This window comes from Lepidothrix coronata, unplaced genomic scaffold (genome assembly GCF_001604755.1).
Source record: "Lepidothrix coronata isolate B3197 unplaced genomic scaffold, Lepidothrix_coronata-1.0 Scaffold64, whole genome shotgun sequence".
Taxonomy (NCBI): domain Eukaryota; kingdom Metazoa; phylum Chordata; class Aves; order Passeriformes; family Pipridae; genus Lepidothrix; species Lepidothrix coronata.
The window spans coordinates 2,527,344-2,550,460 of NW_016690244.1; the positions used below are offsets into that span (position 1 = coordinate 2,527,344).

General features: G+C 41.7%; 1 protein-coding gene across 1 annotated transcript in view; it reads left to right on the forward strand.

Annotated features, from left to right (window-relative positions):
- Positions 1-23,025, forward strand: part of TGFBR2 (transforming growth factor beta receptor 2) — a 58,568-nt gene extending 35,543 nt beyond the window's left edge. Inside the window, exons 4-7 of the mRNA XM_017818047.1 lie at positions 7,190-7,989; positions 9,371-9,512; positions 17,050-17,177; positions 21,536-23,025. Of these exons, the coding sequence (XP_017673536.1) occupies positions 7,190-7,989; positions 9,371-9,512; positions 17,050-17,177; positions 21,536-21,715 (1,250 nt within the window). The 3' untranslated portion in view covers positions 21,716-23,025. The remainder of the gene's footprint in view (positions 1-7,189; positions 7,990-9,370; positions 9,513-17,049; positions 17,178-21,535) is intronic.
- The last annotated feature ends 92 nt before the right edge of the window (positions 23,026-23,117 follow it).

Consider the following 23,117-nt stretch of genomic DNA (forward strand, 5'->3'; position numbering starts at 1 on the left):
AGTTTCTTAAACCTCCTGGGTGCTGAATAGCATGCTTGGCAATCAGTTGAAAAACGAAATTCTGCTTACAATAGATGAAATATCCATTACATCATTGCTGCCCAGCCTTTTCGCTGAAGTAAGACACCCAGAGGCAATCAAGTTGCCTGCCTCCCACCCCTGTGACTAAGATGCAGCCATTCCCATCAGGTGACAGATGTATATGCATGACTCTTCCAACATGTAACACATATGACTGGGTCATGTAACTGGGGATTTTCCCTAGGTATTACAGAGAAGTCTTGGGTCCTGATACCCTGGGTAGTCACATGCCGAGGGCGAAACTGCTGGCCTGCAGGGGAGAGCAGCAGTGAGTGCGCTACAGGTCTCCAAAACTGCTCATGCTTTTGCCTTACTACTTGTCAGGAAAAGATGTTAGTGGTGGCACTGGGCAAAGATATGCATTAAGTGCTCTGAGAGCTGGATCTGGTTTGCTAGCCATTTGTTGACTGCAGAGCAACATTCAGGTGGCCAAATACCCAAAAGATCAAGTGAATGAGTTCCCATACCTTTGAGTAAACATCCTTAGGGCAAAAATTCTGAACCATGTGGATGACAGTATTTTAGAAAGATAGCTTTAGAAACAGGCTCTAGAGATTGCTTTACCTTGCTACTTCTACTATCTTTGGGGGAAAGGCTATACGTATTGTCTACCTAGACTCTAGAAAATTTTTGACATCATTTCTGCTGGAGAAACTAGCTGCTCATGATTTGGACAAGTGGACCCTTTGCTGAGTAGAAAACTGTCTGGATGGTCTAGCCCAAAGCGTGTGGGTGAATGGAATTACATCCAGCTGGTGGCCGGTCACAGGCTGTGTTCCCCAGGGCTCAGTATTGGGGACAGGCCTGTTTAATATCTCTATCAATGACCTGGACAAGGGGATTGAGTGCACCCTCAGCCAGTCTGCAGATGACACCAAGTTGGGTGGGAGTGTTGAACTGCTGGAGCGTAGGAAGGCTCAACAGGGGGATCTGAACAGGCTGAGGCCAATTGTATGATGTTCAACAAGGTGAAGTGCCAGGTCCTGCACTTGGATCACAGCAGCCCCATGCAGTACTACAAGCTTGGGGATGACTGGCTGGAGAGCTGCCTGGGGATCGTCCCTCTGTGCTCAGCACTGGTGAGGCCGCACTTCGAGTCCTGTTTTCTGTTATTTCATGACAAGAAAGACATTGAGGTGATACAGTGTGTCCAGAGAAGGGCAAGGAACTGGTGAAGGGTGTGGAGCACAAGTCTGATGAGGAGCAGCTGAGGAAACCAGGGTAGTTTATCCTGGGGAAAACGAGGCTCAGGGGTGACCTTATCGCTCTCTACAACTATCTGAAAGGAGGTTGTAGTGAGGTGGGGGTCAGCCTCTTCTCCCAGTTAAGAAGGAATAGAACAAGAGGAAATGGCCTCAAGTTGCAGCAGTTGAGGTTTAGATTGGATAGTTGGGAAAAATTCTTCACCAAAAGGGTTGTTAAGCATTTGAACAGGTTGCCTGTGGAAGTGGTTGAGTGACCATATCTGGAGATATTTAAAAGATGTGCAGATGTGGCAGTTAGGGACGTGGTTTAGTGATGGACTTGGCAGTGCTGGTTTAACACTTGGACTCGATGATCTTAGAAGTCTTTTCCAACCTAAACAATTCTATGATTCTGTAGTAGGCCAGGCTGACCTATCAACTACCGGAGGTAGTGCCTCTCCAGGAGACAAGATACTGTTTTGGATAACCTGGTAATATTCCTTTTAGACTAAAAGATGAAGACATGCAGCTCAAGCACAAGTTACTGGCCTTGACAGACTTGGTTTACTTAATCCAAAAAAAGCTCTTTTAAAATTCAGGAATTTGCTGAAGGAATTTAACTTTCAAGAAATACTACAAGAAATGTCAGGGTTTATATTCCATTGGATAGCAAGACAGAACCCACTCTGATTTTCAAATTTAGTAATCTCTGTCTTCTGCCATCAGTTGGTTCAGCATAGAGCTGAGTGAGGGGTGGAACTGATTTCCTATTAAATTAAAAAACAATATCTTCATCTCCAGCAAGTATGGAAAATTAAAATATTTCCAAGAAACTATCAAGATAAAGAATTACAGTTTAGTTTGAGGTGCGGCATTTGATTATTGTCAAGTATTTTAAGTCACGATCAACAGTTTTCCTAAGGAAACACCCTCCCAACCCCCTATAAAACTCCCCATCCCCATTCACAAAACCTCCAAAACGATGCCTGTAAAACTAGCAGAAGTTTTTAAAAGTTAGATCAACTTTCAGACCACTTTCTTCATCAAGATAAGGGTTTCAGGGAAAAGTATAGGAATGTCAGAAGCAGAGTTTCTCTTTTAAAAATCAATGTTTTCCATCAAAAAAATGCTTTACTGAAGATTTACAAGCAATTTTAATTCTAAAAAGACCAAAATCAGGAAGGTACAGGAGATACAGCGACAGAATTTCATTTTCACTTAAGGATTCTTCAATAGAGATAAATTAAGTTACCCCAAACAGCTGCTCAGAGGAAATTTCATTTCACTGAAAATGAGGCATTTTGTGGAACTAGCTTTCATCCAGAAGCACTAAAGGGATGGGCAGGCTTTTCCATATTTTATTGCTTTGTGCCTTGCTCAGAAATCAGTACACACCTAAGGTTCAAACTCACATTTTTTCTAATTCAGAGTACTCAGGGATGCAAAGCTCTCTCCTGAACCAAAAAGAGCAGGTCTTGAACTTGAAGCTCCCGTAGTCCATAGCAGTTCTCTCACTGGAGGGGATTCAGCACTCACATACACCTCTTGCCAAATTGCAACATTTGAACAGAAATTCTGTTTAAGCAAAAACATTCAGAAAGTGTTAGTTTTTATTCCAGTGTGGAATTCAAACCAAACTTTGAAACCTCAGAATTGCTATAAAAATGGAGTTGTCCTCCAGCTCAAAGGGCTGCTTTGTGTCTTGGGAGTTTGCGAAATAACTAGATCACAGTCCTGAGTCTGGAACCAAGTTTTGTGACTTTGCGCTTCTGGGGATTTTTAAGACACTGGACAAGCTCGCAATACGTCACTATGGATATGTATAACCTGAATTCTGCTAATATGAAATTTATTCTTGCCCTACTCTGTGGCTTTCACTAGCAGTTCAATAGAAAGCAACTTTAGAACTCACAAAAGCAGCAGACAGCAAGGAAGTAGTTCTGTCAGTACTGGCAGGGCATTCTGCTGCCCTGCGCATTCAAGTGTGTGTCCTCATTTCATTGCCATTGTTTTATTTCTTGTTTCCAAAGTTCAGTGACACTAAAGCTCAATCAAAGGCACCTAATCCAACCTAAAGAATTTACAGGCTCTTGTGCTTTGAAGCTTCATGACTGAATAGGGGCTGTACAGTGTTTTCATTTTCCTTGGCACTTGAGTTCTGTTCCCTCGAGGCTTAGGTAACATTAAGGGTTGTGCAGATGGCTCCTGCTTAGTTTAAACTGCATACAGGAAGCTCTCTTTTAGCTCAACTTCTCTATTGTTATGCTATATTAATAGGCTCTTTTGAAGCTTAAGAAAGAACTGATCTGACTAAATAATAGTTCTGGGTGGGGAAAGTTATTTAGGAGCATGTTTGCAAAACATGAAAGGCTGCTTCATTTAACCATTTCCTTGCCTGCCTGTGCAGCTGGGTTTTGCTCACTCCATGCTCAGAAAGAGGAAGCTGCACACCCATTTTTTAAATTATGGGGTTTGAGTCATGTGTATTTATTTATAAGCAAATGAATGTATTTATTCTTAGATTCCTGTAGTCAAGCCAGAAAATGTTGGCTAGCCACTATGAAAACATACAGCTATGCTCTGAATTTTGATCCTGTCCTGATTTTGTACACAGATTCAACAGAGAAGTATCCCATCCTTAGCTTGTGCTGGAATGGCTGATTTGATTCTTCTCGTATCATCAGTCAAAATCAAAGGCAGTTCCAGAAGTGTCTTGCTGAGGCCACACCTCAGTGCCACCAGCTCTTTGCTCCTGCTACCTCCTTTAATTCTGCTGTCAGGAAGCTCAGTCCCTTCCTAAGCTCAGACTTCAGCCTTGTCAGTCCTGACACCCTGATGGGTGCTCATTCTTGCACTTCCCAAACCTTGACTGGGACTTGCCTGGTGTATTAAATACAGAAAATTAGCAGAGCCTTCATCCCTGCTGCTTTAGGTGGGGATGTGTAGCTGTATGCTTTTCACCCCCTGCTTCCTCCAAGGGACCGTGCCAAAGCGGATGTGTCACTTTGCAGCAGGGGTGCAGCATGATACAGTGCTCAGGGGAAGTGGCCAAACTGCTCAGCTTCTGCTTTGATTAAATTTTTTTCTCATTCTTTTTCAAGTAACATTTGCAACATCAACATTTTTTCCCTTCCACCCAGAAATCCCCCTGCACCACAAGCAGAGCTTTCTCTTGTGCAAAAAGAGAAAGAGCTGAAGAGGCTGTGAAGTCTCCTGGAGAGTTCTCAGATGTAGGCCAAAATAACACAGCCTGCTCTAGGGCCTTATAGGAACAATCGGAAATCCTCATGCAGGTAGCCATAACAATCAAGGAGTGAGGGCTTTGGGTGAGTTACTTCTCAAATCTGAAAATGCTTCCAGCTACCTCCAACTGCTTGGACTCATGGGGAGAAATCTGAGAGAACTAATATGCATCTTGGGGGGTTTGTCACTCATTTAGAAAGACATTTGTATTTCAAATATCTGGTCTACATATTGCAGCCCTGTGGCTAAGAAAAAGGGCTTAAAAGGCTCTAAAAAGACATGTTCATCTCTGTAAAAGAGTATACCACATGATACAGATGACATATTACTCTGTTCCAAGGGCAGAGCCCAAAGAATGTTTTTCTGTGGCCAATAAAAAACAAAACCAAAACAAACCCAACAAAATAGAACCCTGAATGTTCAAAAAAATAATTTTCTCTCATTGTTACAGATCAGTTGTGTCATATAGTTGTGGCCTGCTTGCAGCCAAAACTCCAAAACCACTGTCCCACAAAGCAGTCTGTTCTACTCCACTGAGGTGTTTTCCAAGTTCTTTATAAAGCAGATTTTCTGAAAACAAAGAATGCACATGGGAATAAGCAGTGCTAATCTTCTGTTTACTGACAGTGACACTGGACTTTCTAAATATGTTCCTCCTGTAAGGGCCATAAAAAACCTGAGGTTTTTTCCCCCTCTATAACAAGTTGAAAAGCAGAAATGGTGCCTGTAACTTGTGATGAACTTTTAGGTTTGGGTTTTTTTTTATTTTAGATTTAAGAATTTTTAAATTTACTAACATCTTGTTGCCAAGAGAAATCACTGGAGAACAAGGATTTGTGGTTTGTATAGATCTGGAAGGAGAGATTGACTTAAAATAATCTTTTGCTTAAATGGAGGAAATATATTCTTTGTTTGTAGATGCTGCTAGTGCATGCCATTGACCTGTGCTAGACTGGGAATGCCAGTGCTAGAAAGGCACTTCCTCTTCCCTGAAATCCTATGAGAGAGGTTAGGATTTAATTATTCGATCTACATCTGGTTGGAGAACCTTTTAAACAGAGGAAGCACATCCTGGTTCAGGATTCAGCTTTTTTCCAAATAAAAAAAGAATACACTCTTCAGATGTCCTGTCACCTGCCTTTGAATAGCTCATGTTTCCTGCTGCTTGCCAACTGGGTTTAAACAGAATAGTGATTACAAGTGAAATTGGAGGGTCAGAGGTACCCCTTGTTCTAATTGTAAACTCTTTTCTCCCGTCCCTTTTAGCATTGCTCACCTTCATTTTGAGAGGCACTGAGTAGGGGAAATAGAGGCCTGTGGCTAATGTAGTTAGTGACAGCTTCCCTTCAGAGCTTATTGAACGTTTCCTTTTCATATTGACTTATTTGGCCTGATGCACAGAACCTGAGTCAGTGACATGGCTGTATGCATCCACTAGAGTGCCGTGCTGCCAACAAAAGCCGCTTGCTCTACTGCAGTTGCAGCTTCAGTTGTTTTAGTCCATTCAGGTTTAACTCCCAGGACTTCTTCCAGTCAATCCCCTCCCTCATGCAAAGACAATATAGTACATTTTATCCAACTCAAAAGGAAGAAATAGACTGAGACATTTCCATGTGTTCGATCAAATCAGGTTCAAATAAACTCTGACCCACTTTTAATCTATTTTTGGAATAAAACTGTTCCCTTTTAAACTGTTTATCTTCCCTAAGAAATACTGAACTAGAAGGTAATTTTTAGAGGTGACAGGGCAGTTCCCATCTCTAGGATAATGATTCATGCTTTTCCTGGAATATCTCCCTATTCTAGAATAGGTCCCTGTTGTTCTTCTCTTTCCTATATGTTACACCCCAGAATGTGTTAGTGTGTGCACTGCACCAGGCATGGAGTTTGGAGTGAACCATCTACTGCTTTACAGCGGGACAACCAGTGTACAGTCAGCAAGTGACAAACAGAGGAAGTGTTCAGATACATAAATCCATGCAAAAGTACGTGGGGTGGGGTGACAGTTCTGGACATACCTGTTTACATGCAGGTGTTTGAATTTGTTCTAGCAACAGTCTTTCACATACATCAAAGTATGAGAATGAGCTTTTTCTTTTCAGATAAGTATGCAGGCATATATACTGTGCCTGAATATTGCCATATATATTGGCAAGTTTTGTGTGAACAGGCTTTCTGAAGATAACTTTACTACTAAAATATATTAAAATGTACTAGATCTGGAGTGATAACCGGGAAAGTGAGAGTTCGCAAGTTGCATTTTCTATTTATTTATCTTGGAAAATTAGTGTGTTCTAATAATGACTGGTTAAATGAGCAGATCTTTCAGGAACACACTGACAGAGTAAGTGCCAGAAACTTTGTCTATTGTATTCAGGAAAGAAGAGGTTTCATCCCTAATGCATTAAAGCCTGAGAGAAGAGCAAAGTTACTAAATTACATTAGGTTCTTTCTCATTCAGCTCTGGCTTTTTATAAAATAAGCAGACAGGGAAGTCCTGGTAAGCAGAGGCCTATATACAAAATAACATTTTGAAGCAAGAAGGCAGTAACAATTTTTATTACTTACTGTTAGTGGAGAAGATAATATATTGCATTCTGGATAAAAGTTATAATTATTGTCAGCCTCCTCTATATATAAACCTATGATATAATTTAATGTATTTCTTGTGTTCTTTACAGACGACCCTCAAAAGCCACAGGAGAAAGACGAAATTTCCAAAGTCACAATCATAAGTCTTGTCCCACTACTGGTGATTTCTGTTGCTGTCATTGTTATCTTTTATGCCTACCGCACTCATAAGAAGAGGAAACTCAACAAGGCATGGGAAAAAAATGTTAAGCCCAGGAAACATAAGGACTGCAGTGATGTTTGTGCCATTATGTTAGATGATGACCGCTCAGACATCAGCTCTACCTGTGCCAACAACATCAACCACAACACAGAGTTGCTGCCCATTGAGTTGGACATTGTTGTTGGCAAAGGAAGGTTTGCTGAAGTGTATAAAGCCAAATTGAAGCAAAACACATCAGAACAGTATGAAACTGTGGCAGTCAAGATTTTCCCCTATGAAGAATATGCCTCCTGGAAAACTGAGAAAGACATTTTTTCAGATGTAAACCTCAAGCATGAGAACATCCTCCAGTTCTTGACAGCAGAGGAGCGGAAGACAGATCTTGGTAAACAGTATTGGTTGATCACTGCCTTCCATGCTAAAGGAAACTTGCAGGAATATCTCACACGGCACATTATCAGCTGGGAGGACCTCTGGAAACTGGGTGGGTCCTTGGCCCGAGGGATTGCCCATCTGCATAGTGATCACACACCCTGTGGTCGTCCCAAAACCCCTATTGTACACAGAGACCTAAAGAGTTCCAACATCCTGGTGAAAAATGATTTAACCTGCTGTCTCTGTGACTTTGGGTTATCCCTGAGGCTGGACCCTTCTCTGTCTGTGGATGACCTGGCTAACAGCGGGCAGGTAAGTTAGAAGTTTGAAAGGGTGGAAGGGTTCCCGGGCTGAAAAGATGAAAAAAAAAACATAAGATGCTATGGCAGCTTTTATTTAAAATCATTAAAAATTAATGCAAACAGGTTTATAAACAAAGAGGCTCTAAACATTAAAGCAACACTGAGAGAAGTGCAATGTAGGTTTTGTTATGATTAGAGAGCTGCATATGTATATGATGCAGCCATCCTCTCACTTATAGTGAGCACATGTGAACTTGTTAGTAACTGTTCATGGTGCTGCTGCAGTGCACGTACACACACACTCAGGGTCTGCTTCACGTTGTGAGGTTTTGACACAGTTTTCATGTCTGATGGCATTATGCTTTTTTGTGAATAGACCCACTCCTGGTTTACCCCAGTATATGTGAAGTCAGTCTTCTATCCTCAAAAGGTCTAAGCAGATAAGTAGTAATAGATAATAGTTTTAAAAGTAAAAAAAAAAAAAAACTCTTTAAGATTATGGTACATTCTCTACATGCAAGCAAATGTAAGAATGTCAAATGAAAATAGTTGCCCTGTTGTGTTTTTTCAACTGGGTAGCGTGGATAATACTCATCTACTTGACAGGGATGCCAGGGGGATGTTTATGAATGCTTACAAGACTACATATTTCAAGTATATCTCTAAAGATTCTCTCTTCTAATGAAAACTTCTATAGTATAAATTCAGACCATTTATTAACTTAATTCATTCCTAATTATTAAAGTATACATGTATTTATATGTGTATTTTTGTATTCATATTTTTATACATAGGTCACATAAAAGCCTGTCCATTTACACTGACTTTTGCCTCATATTGAACTAATATTTTGGTTTATAACATTTTCAGGGGCAACTCTTCAGTCTGGTTTCGATTCAAATCGAAACCAGCTTCTGCATTCAGTATCTGTGTGTTTCTTCTCCCAGGCCTGCATGTACTTTCCTTTTAAGCCTACCAAGAAAAGAAACAGCTAACACTATAATACGCAGTGCAAAACAATACAAAATGTTTATTGCTCATCTGAAAGACACTTGGTCTGCAGCAATTGCTTCAGGCCCTAAGGGCAGAGTTTATCTGTGAATAGCCAAAGAGCGAGAAAACTTGTCAGTGTCAAAATTATTTGATTAAGGAACTAAAAAGGGCTGCTTTCTGTTTTTCCTTACCAAGAGAGGTGCAAGTAAGTTGGTAGTCAGGACAATGCCAGATTCCCCTGGCAGCAGAAAATATGGCCTGTGCCAACTACGGCCTGAATTTTTGGATACATGTCAAATGGCACCATTTTCCTGAAAGCTGAAGTTAAATCACAGCAGAATCCAAAATATGAACTACAATTTCAGCTCATGAGCTCTCCTTGATCTCTTCTTCTGTAGGTTGGCACAGCAAGGTATATGGCCCCTGAGGTTTTGGAGTCCAGGATGAACCTGGAGAACATGGAGTCCTTCAAACAAACAGATGTGTACTCCATGGCTTTGGTCCTCTGGGAAATGACATCTCGCTGTAATGCTGTCGGAGGTAAGTGCCATCTGTTTTCTTATCTCTAAAAGAATGTTGAGACAGACATGCTCTTGTGGTTGTCTGGCAGAGGGTGATTCTTTTTAAATCTCACCAGTTTTTCTAGTGTATCTGGATGCTGTAAATAAACAATCCTTCAGGAGCATGAGATGTACACGTGCATGAGCAGGCTTGAAGGCCAAGCACCTGAGCACACAAGAAAATTACTCCTCAATTGCTGTAAAGATAAATCTGCTATTAGGTAAATCGCTTTTAAGGATTATTAAAGTCTGGTTTTCCTCTGACATACTGAGTAGTCATGGATTGACTCAGTCTAGTTGATGTCACCCAAAATGATTTGAAACAAATCAATAGGAAATGTTTAAACCAAGAAGCGATAACTGCCTCATGTTTACTTTCATAGAATGTTAATTCTCAAATGTAGTAAGGGCCAGTTAAGTGTCACAATTACTAATTGATAATTTCAGTAAGAGCCATCATAGTGATATAGAAACTTCCCTGCTTTCCCAAAATCACCAGCTGCTGCTTTGTGATGTCACAAGAGATCACTCATATGAGAAATCAAGAGATGTTTGCTGTATTAAGTGTAGTAACAAAATAAAAATTATTGGAACTGACTATCAGAACAGCTTCAGGAAAAGCTGCTATGCTTGTTCATATTCAGAGTTTGTTCACTGAAACAAAATCTCGATTTCTCCTTTGCCTAAAGCTGCCCCAGAATTCCCAGTGTTGTATGTGCTAGAAATCAGAAGACTTGCTGTTGAGATATCTGCATTACATATGCTATGTTCGAAGATTTTCACCTTACTTCAGGAACTAAAATAAGACTAAGTTACATATAAAATTCTTCAGCCTGCTGGAATTGTCTAACATTCATTCTAAAAAATTGCTGCACAATCCAGGGCTCACACAGGCAGTCTAAGGAGTGGGGCTGTGAAAGATAACACTAATGTGAATATTATAGAAGATATGCAACTCTTATTAGATTTGTTAGCCATCTTCCAAAACCGCAAAGGCTCCCTTTTCATCAGGCCCCGCTCAGTTCCACCTTGAAGGGCTGCCATAGACACAGAGACCGGACAATCTTGCATGCTAGAGCAGTATGTTGTGAGGAACACAGTGTACAGGAGGGAAACCAATATCCCAATGGATATTGGGAAGTGCATAGCTGCTCCTTGTTTCTCTACCAACATCTGTGGGATACCACAAGGGAAGTCTCTGAAGCCACTCTGCACAATGACTGTGTGGCTGCACCACGATGTCCATGTGCCAGGAGGAAGGAATGCATCCATCTCAGTCTCCCGCTATGCCTGACCAACGTTTGGTCTTGCTGGGTGGGCTGTATTGTGGGCAACAGATTTGCCCCTGTTTGCACCCTGCCAGGAAAGCTACAAAGCGAGTATGTGTGCAGAAAGTGCTAGCCTAAAAGCATGGAGAAAAAAAAGATCTTTTCTAGTCAAACATTTCAGTGAAAAAACATGTGGTGTTTCGGGAACTGAACCTCAGTCTGACATATTCCAAGGCAAACCTATCCATATTTAACAGTCGTGATCGTGCCTGTTTCTAAGAGCATTGGCACAGCCTCAGCCTTTCATTAGCACTTTGTAAATGTGGCTGAGGAGATTTAAAACCTGAGAAAAAAGAACTTTGCTCTGTCTCTTGAGCTCTCTCTGTTTCTTGCATTTAGAAACTCACCTTATTAATATAAATATGAGCTGTTCACTGCGAATCTTTTATCTTTGATGATGCCCGAGTCCCTTCCTGTTCATATTTGCTGAGTATGGTGAAATGGAGATGGTGGCAAAAACAAACCTTATTGCTGCTGTTCTCAGAAGGCAACTGCCTAAAAGAGGATATAAAGGGAGTTTCATAAGGAAGGAAAATCACCAGCATGTTTAGCTAGAAAAGACTGACCCACTTTAACCTTAGGAAGAAGAGCTGAAGTTATTTCAGGAAAAGTAAAGATTTCTCTAACCCAGCATCCCCTTTGCTTTCAAGGTGATAGTTAACCCCCACCCACATCCTGATTTTCCCCTATTCATTTCATCCCTCAGTAATTCTCATCTCCAAAATCAAATTTCTTGAATTTTGTTTCCCTATTTCAGTAATCTTTTCAGAGGTGAGGTCCCCAGCAAAACCCCAGGAGGAGTACTTGGGCAGATCTGTAGGGGGTGGAACTCGGGCTTAGCATCTCCATCTAGAGCAGTTATATACAAGTTCCAGGGTGTAGCTCCCTTGACTTGTCACTATTACTGAGCTGCAACAGCATTGCACCATTACTCTCATTTCCTTCTTAGATTTTCCCCTGGTTCGTGCAGTCTGGCTATCTTTGCAGCCAGCTGGTGAAATACCCTTACAGTGATTCATGACTGCAGCTCCCCCTCTGCTTTCCCACTCCCATCTGTCACTTACGAGACTCCCTCCTCTCCTTGCAGCCTTCCCAAGGAGCTGCCTCTGCTCACACACACCCCTCTTTAATTCCTAAACTATTGGGCTATGAGAAAAATGACTTCACATACACGCTGGAGTAGGCTGACCTGATTGCAGATAGCCTTTTCAAAGGAGCCCAAAAGATCTAGGCACCATCTTTGCAGGGCAGGCTTGGCTTCAATTTAGAGGGCAAGAGTGGCAGTCTAAGCAGAGGCAGCAGCATTAGCAACTTTAGTTAGGGAGGGAAGCATGCAAGGAAGGGAGGCTAATTGCCATTCAGCCAGGTAAAGGTACAGTGACTTATTTCTTTTACAAAGAGAGCTCTTGGGATTCATTTGTCAGCATGCAGGTGTTCAGTGAGTGTAGGAGGTGATGGAGCAAGTCCTTTCACTACAGCAGCTTTGTCAAACACAGTCTCCAAGCAATGCCAGGGCTTTTCAGTCAGCAGACATTTAAACAAAAATACCCAGCAGCACAATCCATACTGTGAAGCTGCTGTAGTAAATAAGCAGGTGGGGATCAGCTTTTGAGAAAGGCCATGCTGTTCATTGTTACTTTGTTGTGCTAAATATGGAGAAGCAGAAATGGGGCACGAGGGAAAGGGAGACAGGCAAAGATCAAGTTTGACTGATTTTTCACCAGAGTATAATTTAAGAGGCATATTTAGAAACTCAGAAATACTACTTTGGGGAGAACTTCGATTGCTACACGCTGCTGTTAACTTGGTATTTCATTCAGCACAACAGCTGTGCACCAGATGCTGCACGTTGCAAGAAATATAATTTTCATCTCAACCACTTGCTTTCAGAGTGACACAGCTTTGGTGACTGAGACAAGTGTAATTTCTCTGACAGCCTCCTAGAAAGAAAAGAAAACCATCTGTTTTGTATCTCAACTGCTATAGGTGAGGGACTGTTGGGGGTGGCAAGGGAGAAAGAGAGGAAAGGGAACTTCTGGATACACAGGTTTGGTGAAGAGGGAGAAGAGAAACCCTTCAGAAAATGGTGATGTTGCTTGTGCAGTATTGTACTGCCTGGAGTGCTGGCTGGCTTCAGTATAGTAGCAGGGCTTTTTTTGAAATGGCAGCCTTGCTTTACCAGAGCTGTGTTTCATGTGAATAAAACCAGGATTAATCTTATGCTTACTCAGTGAGAGTCAGCCAAAAGCCACAGTTTGGCATCTAAACACTTGTGCACCCTGTAACTCACGAAATGTTTAGCCTTCTTCATATCAATGTGGAGAGGAGACATTTCTGGCAGCAGGGAGCAATTAGATAGCCAGTACAGTAGGGCTGTGCCTGCACAGTGGGCCCTGAGGTCGCTGCAGCTGGGGTCTGATTTAAATTTCTCCTTCTGTGAAGTGGAGCCCAATTAGAGCATGTCTGCACTGCCCTGGCTTCTGGTGGCGTATAACCCCGGCTGTAGATCCACACAGTACAGCCTCACCCCATGGCAGTCACCTATGTCCTAGAAATTCTCAAAGTGTCACCACAGTACTATGTGTAAGGTAGCAAGTGCTATCCTTCAACAAGCCCATGTAGCAGTAGATAAGGTTACTACAGTCCATGTCAAGCACTGATGTGCTCTGTGTTCCACTAATTTCCCACCTCAGAATTCAACAAACAGTGACTAAGCAGCCTGTAACCCTACACTGGTGGCAGAGCTCATGCACTCCCAAACCTTTAGAAGGGTGCCTGTGTCTTTGATCATCAGATATGAAGTCACTTAAAACATGTCTGTGGGAGGGAAACAGTACAATGAGTTCACCCATCCCAATACATCCTTCACCTCAAGAGGGAAACCTAGAGAAATTTGTGAAGTAAGCATTTGACAGCTCCTTAAACTTGGCCTTGAAACAGCTTTTGAGCCTCCGCTTTAGGCATTATTTTCCCTTTGTGCAACTAGTGCAAGCTAGTAGATCCAACACCCAAATTGCTCTAATATGAAGAAAGACACTATCTGAAGGACACGACCTGTGTGTGTGCATGAGCTGTCACAGTAGCTCCGCCATCAACTAATTTATCCCTTCTGTAGCTGTCCCCTCTTAACTCTAAAGGGAGGGGCATTTCAAAGGGATGTGAAGTTCCTGAACAAAAGCTCACTACTGTGGGCTGTGCCTCACAGTTGATTTTTACCTCGCTCCTGCTTTGATTCTTCAACATCCAGCATGAGAAGTTGTCCCTTAGAAATCAGCAAGATAGATCACATGAGGGAGCATCAACACTGTTTGTGGGTGTGCTCTTCTGACTCAAAGAAAGAGAATTTCACTGCAGAAAGCTTGGAGTAGAAAAAGACCACATGAGAGAGCCAAACTTTCATCACGCAAAACAAATAGATTTTCAGTAATGTCTCTGGGGCTAAAAATCCCATCCCAGCCTTTCTGAGAGTTTCAGCCAGGCCAATGTCAAAGGAAACTAGAGGTATAGCAGTTAGTAGTGCATGGCAGCTCTCAACCATAAAGATTAAATGCTGGAAGTTAAGGTTGAAGGACCTCTACCATTATTGAATGCTAAAGGTGCTGTAGTTCATGGTACCTGACGTATTTACAGTACTTCATCCAGTTGCCATTTTTAGTGCCCAGCTGATCTAAAACCAATCAAAAGAAACATACAAGACATGAAAAATAGAATCAGCATCTCTATACAGCCACTCATAGGCCCAAACATCTTAACCTACCTCAAACTGACATCTATTATATCTACTGTAGCACGTAAACATGATCCATGAACAACTCCAGCTATTACTGCAAAATGTGTCTGACACCTGAGATTCCACAACATAAGGATGACTTACTGTGTGAGGATTTAGTGGGCTTTTTTTTCTTGCCAAGGGAAAGAAGAAGTAATAAATAGCAAGAAGATGCTGCATGCTTTTCTTTATTTACCAAAACCAAAAACAAAGCAACAACAAAACAGAAAGCCCAAACGTGAAAAACCTATTCAATCTTTATATTTGGAAGAGGAATGTTCATAATATACAAACAATTCCTCAAGCAGGGAAAATGTATTATGAACCTGTCAATTCCCAGGAAAGGCTTTCCCTTCCCCCACTTGAACCATCTCATGAACCTTCAGATTTAAGTCAATGAGAGGGCACCAGTCAGCACCACAGCACCAGCTTCCCTCTGTTGGACATACAGACTCCTCTGTCTTTTTACATTGCAAGATCTCAGAGCCTTGGCTGGTGTCCATGACCGCTACCACAACTAAACCACGACTGATGGAGATGGTGTAGGGAATGGCCATCTAGGTCATGCTATTTAAATTTTCCCAGCAAACGTTAATATTTTGGTTAGCTCTGAAAGTAGAGATATCTGCACTGTAATCATTGTGCATCCACTGTGTAGTAACCCAGGTCTGACCAGCAAGATGGCAACTTCCCAATTCACTTTTAGGGCTAAAGTCTTGTAAATTTACTTTGGCCAAGTAATCTCAAACTCAGATTAATGTGGGTGAAACTGGTATGCCTTCCTGTGCAGGAAAGAAAGCAAAGCAGACTTTGGCCCTTGAGTCTTAAAGAAAGTGATTTATGTATGAGAAGATAGGAGACTACAACCATTCTCCAGAGCATTGTGTGGACAGTGGTCAGCACCAGTTAGAAAGAAGGAAGGAGAGCTCTGCAGGAGGCATCTGTGGAGTGATCTGCTGCGCTGCACACACAGTTATTTGCAGCTGAATGTCTAAATGCGGAACATTTGAAGCACAAGGTTTAATATCCCTTCCAAAATGTTTGTTATTGTAACTTGGCTCTAGGATTTTGGAGAAAAGTCCGAAGTTAGTTATCTTCAGTACAACCTTGCTTTTATCATGGACATGACAGAAGGATCTGACCTGTGTTATCTTGATCATTAGTTATTTTCAGTAGTGTTTTATATGATCCCATCCTTACCTTTCTCTTCAAAGTAAACAAAGCCAAGCTTTAGAGGTTCTTTCTATTTCTTCTGGGCCTTTAATCATTACCACCTTTCTCAGAGCTTCTTTTTACACCTTGAGAGGAGTGAGCAACACTGGACACTACAGTTGAACTTTGGTTGTAGCATTATGCAATGGTACTGTGTCTCCCGACTCGTTCATCTCTCTTCACACTTCATCTAGGCACTCACATGCATTCTCCAGACTGCTTTGTAGATTACACTTCAGTTTTTCTTGCCCTCAATTAATTCCTAGAAAGAAATAAGAGGCAACAGAACAGGCCAGCTTCATAAATCTTTATCTAATACCAGCAAGTCATTAGGCCTGGGAGTAAAGTCTCCATCTGTTCCCAAAGAAACCACAGCATTTTCTACACTGTGTCAGCATCTACTATAATATTTCCGCTCTCAGAGATTTCTTGAGTTTTCTCCAAAGGTCCCATATGTCTCCTCTTCCTTTCTCTCTCCAAAGAAAAGCAAAGAAAATATGCAACATGCAAACAAAAACTAGAATGGCATCAGCGCCTTCAAGAAGATGTGGCCCCTGCATCATGAGCCAAAACTGACCCATTTTGGGAAAGAGGTCTAAAATAAGAGCAGACTACTACTTTTTACAAAGGAATGTGGCTCAGGAATAAACAAGGGTAGTATGCCAGCTTCCAGCATTGCTCCTTACTGTATCTTTGTCCTTTTCAAGCAACTATTTCATCTTAGCAATCTGCACATTCACATCTATCATTACCTAGACAGATTTCAGTTTATATTTCACCTGGTAAGTGTGTGTGGACTCCAGGAAACCTAAGGGTGACCAGTTCTTGCAATCCTGGCTCAAGCAAAACTCGCCTTACGAATCCTGTGTGTTTTACTTCAGCAGAGATTGAAAGGCTCACAAACCATTATAGGTTACTCTGCTGCTTGAACTGTTGCTAATATGATTATGTGCTAAAGGGTTTAAATGAAAATTGTTTTGTTGGCTAGGAAACAAAAGAGGAGGGAGGGGGAGTGTGGGAGAAACACATTTGAAACATTTTTAAAAATGCCAACTGGCTTTGCTTTGTTTGGAGCTGGTCAAGCAGAACAGTGGCACTGAGCAGCTAATCAGTAGCTCCTACTCCTCCAGAGAACAGCCAGCTCCCTTCAGTCTTGGCAGCAGCACAGCCCAGCTGAATACCCTTGTGTTTTCTTTTTCTCTTGTCAGAAGTGAAAGAATACGAGCCCCCATTCGGCTCCAAAGTGCGAGAACACCCTTGTGTAGAAAGCATGAAGGACAACGTCCTAAGAGACAGAGGGCGACCTGAGATCCCCAGCTCCTGGTTGAACCATCAGGTAAGAGCACCACATGTGAGTGACTGGGAGCTGCACTATACATTTAGCTGCTGCCTGAAGCCTGAGCCTTAACTCAGTGTCCTGCCCAAAGGCTGGACCTCTCTTTTGCACGGGGTAGAGCTCTGTCACATGGTGACACAGGTGCTGCCATGGTTCAGGCACCACGGTGCCTGCACCATGCCTGCCCCAAAGCCCTGGGATTCCTGCTGCCCACCAGTGTAATCTAAAAGTGATCAAAAGAGAAACGTTGGAAGCCTGAAATCCAACAATCATCCAGAGAGCCACAGGATAATTAAACCCTTAAAGCACACTGCGTAGGCTCTAAAAGGTCAAAGAGAACAACTTCATACATGGGCCTCTGTTGTGGGCAGAATGGGAGCTTCAGACAAAATTTATTAGAGAATCCCTCTCATTGAGTCAGGGGAGCAGAAAGGACCCCCTTGCTTTCTAAACTCCTTCTCAGAGAGGAGTGTAAGTGTGGCTGGATCCAATCTTAGCCCCAGATTTTGTCAACAGTTTATATTTAAAGGATTATGTAGGTGTAATTGAACCATTGTACAACTTTGTTCCGCAGGATCAAGGATGGCAAACTAGGTATATTTATATAAATGTAAACTATTTATTATGATAAGACTAGACAAAAAGATCTTAGAATTATTTATTACACAGAATAGAAGTACTAGTATAGTATGAGGCATTATGAAGCAATACTGAAGCAATTACATTGAAGCAATTATATTATATCTATCAAAAACAATTAAGTGGAGACTGATGTCACCCACTCATACCAACCAACAACTGTAGGCAAATGTCTTCCATTCAGCCTCGGGGAGTAACCTTGAGGAATGGCCACTCAAGGGAAGGTATCTCCACACACACTCCAAGAAGGGCTATGTCAGAAGACTCTGCCATTAAAAAGTGGGACTGGGCTTTTATATTATAAAGTGATTGACTGTCAGTCAGGTGTTTCCAAGCCAGCTGTGTCAGTTCAGCAGCTTTAGATAAGTTATTAGTAGCATCACTTGTTTGTTCCTTTATTGGGTATTTTACCAGGTCTACCACACCTTCATCTCACTATCAGAATGTTTGACTTTGAGTCAGACTGGTTTCAACATTATTCAACACCAAGAGCAGCATGACCCCTTTCTCCATTCACCACTGGTAACTTTGCTGAAGGGTCTGTAGCAGGATGCTCTGACTGGAATGGGGTAAAACAACTTGAACAGTGCCCTATTTGCAGAGATAACATTATCATGGAGACCAATCATAGTTGTATTCCAACTGTTGACAGGTTTAAGAAAATAGGAAATTAGTCTTCAGCAAGCCAGTCTGATTTTTTATTTCAGGTTATGCATTAGCAGTCCATTTCCCTTGTGTATCATGAAGCACTTTGTCAGCCTTCTCCATTCACAAGCACCGGGCAATAGTAGATTTCTCAGTAGGTGAAACAGAATGGAAACAAGCCAAAGGCATGCATTTCTTCACCTTTGCTCTCAGCAGTTTTATCAGTAGAGATAAAATGTGAATCATATCAGGGAAATGATGGTTGGTCATTCCACTTGTCGATAAAATATGCTGAGTGGTCTTCACAGACAAAACAAAAGTATTACAAACATTTATAAAAGCCCAGGCAAGCAAGATCACCTAGTATTTCCATCAGGAGCAATGTAACACTCCCTTTTTCATTCCAGTTGGGAACTTAAAATCATAGTCTAACATCTACTTAAAAAAGGCCAAGTGAGTGGCCAAAATCAGTTATCTTTCCAACCATGAACACCTGCCACCTGATGACTATGGCACAGTGCGACCCCTTCCTGCACTCCAGGGTCTTGTTCCTTATGTACTCAGCTGTGAAGAGTAAGGTTATTGAGGAGGGGGTTTTAATGAGGGAGTAAACTATATTTTGAGGAACACCTGGATATCTGATACTACCAGTACTAAAAGCCCTTGACATTTTTAGAAGCCATAGGTACAACCATCTTCTAAATTACCAGCTTAGCTGGGAAGGAGAGATTATACTATTGTTCATCTTCAGAAAAAATAACTTTTTGCAGAAATTTTATCAAAATTGTCAATAAGCTAGTAAAAGGGATCATGAGCTGACTGCAGTTGTTTTTTTTCCATAAAGGCAAAACAAAGTCCAAACTGATAATACATATATAGTACTTTAGAAGAGCTCAATTAACAAAGCAATTAACTGAGCTTTTCATTTGAGAGTAAAAAAGTTAAATATTAGAAAATTCTTAAAATTAGGAACAGTGTGAGATATTTCTCAGGATATTTAAAAGACACGGTCTCACCTGTGAAAAAAATAAAGGTAAAGAGGGTTAAAGAACTGCTAAGGAAACAGAAGAACAACAGGAAGATCTGTGGTCAGCAAACTTGAGGAAAATCAGAATTTTCTCAAAAGCAAAAAGAAATCTAGCTTAGTACTGATATGCTGCTGGATATAAAAAAAAAATATTGAATATGCTAGTGCAAGGGCAGAAGTGGTCAGCAAATATTTCTGTTCTGTGTTTGTTAAGAGTCAGATGATGCATGTCTAATAGAAGGTGAGGAAGGCCCCTAAAAGTCGTTGGAACCTAAAGCAGGCCTGGGGCAGTGTTAGGTGGCTCAGAGACTTGTCTAGACTGGGGACAGGGCTACTCCTGCAGGCACTGCAGGGCATTGCACTTCGCAGCAGTACAGCCAGGCAATACTGCTTTGCTGGCCAGGCCTTGGAGAGAAGTGTCCAGGAGCTCACTGCATGCACAGCCAGCTGTAATGGCAGGCTCATGTGTGCCAGCATACCCAGGGCACTCGGCTAGAGAAACACTGGGCTCAGGATCCCATGGTGCTCAGGCATAGGGGCAGGCTAGTGGCTGCTCTCATGGAAACAAGGCTGTGTGTGGGGAGGGCTGCAGCTCAAGGTACTGGAGTAGAGCGCAAAAATACACTGTGAATTTCACCACCTCGGGGTTTGTATAACAAGTAAAAAGATCATGGATTTGGACATAGGTATCCTGCATTCGACTTCACAGATATCTTCCCTGTATAAAAGATAGACCTTAGTCTGCCCCCAGTACAAGGCATCACATCAACCTATGCTTGTGTGTCACCAAGGTGGGTACAGCTGGCTCCAAAAGAGTTCAGCTAAGAGCTGAATGCAGGGAGTGGATGCCTGATAACACATGCAGAGGACATTTAATGAAGGTGGATTTAATTCCCTTTGCCTGAATCCCATCAGTGTTTCACATTGTGCTATCTAAAATGCAGTGATGCATCAGTTTCCTCAGGGCTGTGACAGTTTGCAGCAGCTGAGGATCTGCTTTGAACTCCATAGAAGTTGCTCTTACTGTAGTAGCTCTTTCATATTCATTTCCTTCCTCTGCAGTCTTGTTTTTGTAATGAACTCATTATTCATCGTGATAAAATTCTGGAATGGCTTTACATATTACAATTACCCCCACCCCTCCCCTAATGAGATTTGCTGCACTATTGATTTCAAGTTAATGTTTAATATTTAATTTAATTTACTGCTAGTAGTTTCAATGACAGCATAAAACTAATGTTATTTGTATACAGACAATAACATTCTGCTATTAACATTGACATCAGTCAACATCGCCAATTAGGTAAATTATGCAATTAATGCAGTGTTGTGAAATGTTTTGGGTTTTTTTAAACGAGAAGTTTAAGATAAATCCTACTTAATGGGCTTTTAGTGTCATAAAGCAAAACACACAGTTTCCTGACAAATACCTCATGTTTATAAAATGCATTACAGAGATGCAACTGGTTTTTTGCTCCTGTAAACATGTGAATCAGAATTGAAATGAAGGTTAAATAGTTATAACTGTGAATGACGTGTTTAAGTGTTTCTGGGACTGTGGCCCATATTTGCACATAGATTTAGATAGTCCACAAGGAATTCATAAAAAGCTGATGTACGGTCTGATATTGCTGGCAATCAGAATTTTGTATGAAAAACCCAAACAGAATTCAGGCACTCAAAGGCATGGGTTAAGTAGGAAGTCATGTTATCGAAGAATTTTGATCATATTTATTAAGAAAACCCCCTACTTGATTCTATAGCACTAGTCCAAAGCATCATTGTTCTTGTTATAATGTTTTAGAACACATGCCCAGAAATGACAGTGCCAACTAACGTGCTGAAAATATTGTAGTAGGGTTTCTTTTTGGGAAAAAAAAAAAAAAGAAAACAATACCCCCATGACAGACACAGCAGAGACCATAATGAACCTCCAGGACACACATGAGTAACCCCCTAAACTTCTGAGGGCACTAAAGCAGCTCTCACACGTGGGTTTTGGTGGTGACTGGCCCCATCATGGCTGTTCTCTCTGTGCTCCCTGCAGGGCATCCAGATGGTGTGTGAAACTCTTATTGAGTGCTGGGACCACGACCCCGAGGCCCGGCTGACAGCACAGTGTGTTGCAGAGCGCTTCAGCGAGCTCAAGCACCACGACAGGCTCTCGGGAAGGAGCTGTTCGGAGGAGAAGATCCCTGAAGATGGCTCTGTGACCACTGCAAAGTAGTATGTACCTGAGAGCTCAAAAATGGAGGGAAGTCACTCCTAGACGTGTTCGCCTTGGCAAAGGAAGAAGTCTTGATCAGTGCCTTGACTTGCTTCCTGGAGGACTGAGGCTGTCACTACTCCCTTTAGGCTCTGAACAGGGAGATGTATTCTGTGAATTAAAAGCTGGGGAGTAGCTGTCCTACCCTAGCACTGGCAGCCGGCATCATGTCGTAGGAGGAGCTATGTATATTAGCACTTCCTCAGGAAATGAGATTTGAAAATAGCCAATAACATTATGCACTTTATTAATGCCTGTATATAACTACAAAATTGCTATTTTTATATATATATATATACATATATATAAAAAATGTGTGTATGTATATATATATATCTATCTATATATCTATAAACATTCATGCTCTGAAAGAAAAAAGTGCTTCCAGGAAATGACCAGTGCATTAGAAATCCCTCCCCTTAGGGAAGGAGCCTGGGGGGACTGGTATAGCACCACACCAGCAATTGTGCACTAAGCGCTCTGCCAAAAAGATAGGAATAACATGCAATAAAAAGATGACTTTCAAAGCATGTGCTGTGATCACCTGGCTGGGGCCCTGCAGTTCACAGTTGCAGGAGCAGTCTCGCAGCAGACAGTCCAATTTGACTTTGCAATTGTACCTACATGGTCCTGTCTGCAGCACATTGTGGAAAGTTTTGGGATGCCTTTTTCCTCTCACCGTAACCCCAACGTCCTCACAGTGTCCCAGAACAGGAGTGTGAGGAGGTTTGGTCCTTCCCACATGTGTGTTTTGATACAGAGGTCGTTACTGTTGTACTTTTTTTTTTGTTTTGCTTTGAATTCATGCTGTTTGCAAGCAGGTTGCAAAATATGAGCAGGATGAGCTTTCCCCTCCTCCCATCCCCATGCCCAAACCATACAGAACACAAGAGCCAGCAACAATCCAAGCAGATGTTTTATATTTGCTGTGCATTCTGAGTGTGGGCAGTACTATTTTTTTTCCCTTCCTTTTACCTTGATTGTGTTGCTGTAAGATCAAACTTCTCTTTTCCCTGTACAGCATGTCTAATTGCTTGATACACCACAGTCTGACTGTGTTCCATACTTTCGAAAGTAAGAGACAACAGCTGGTGCCTTTACTTTTGCAAAAAGACCTTGGAGGTGAGGGAAAGCTCTGTAGCAATAGGTTAATGGCATATCCTGCCCACAGCATTTAGGGCTGTCTCAGCACGTCAGCAATGCACAGAAGAAATAAAAAAAAAAACAAACCACAACCAAAAACCAAGAAAGACTTTTTTCAACAGGATCCCTTGGACATTGCTTACATTCTTTCAGTTCCCCAAAATGTTTAAGACAGTTGACATCACATTGGGCCTATAAAAATGACAGCAGTGTTTTTAAT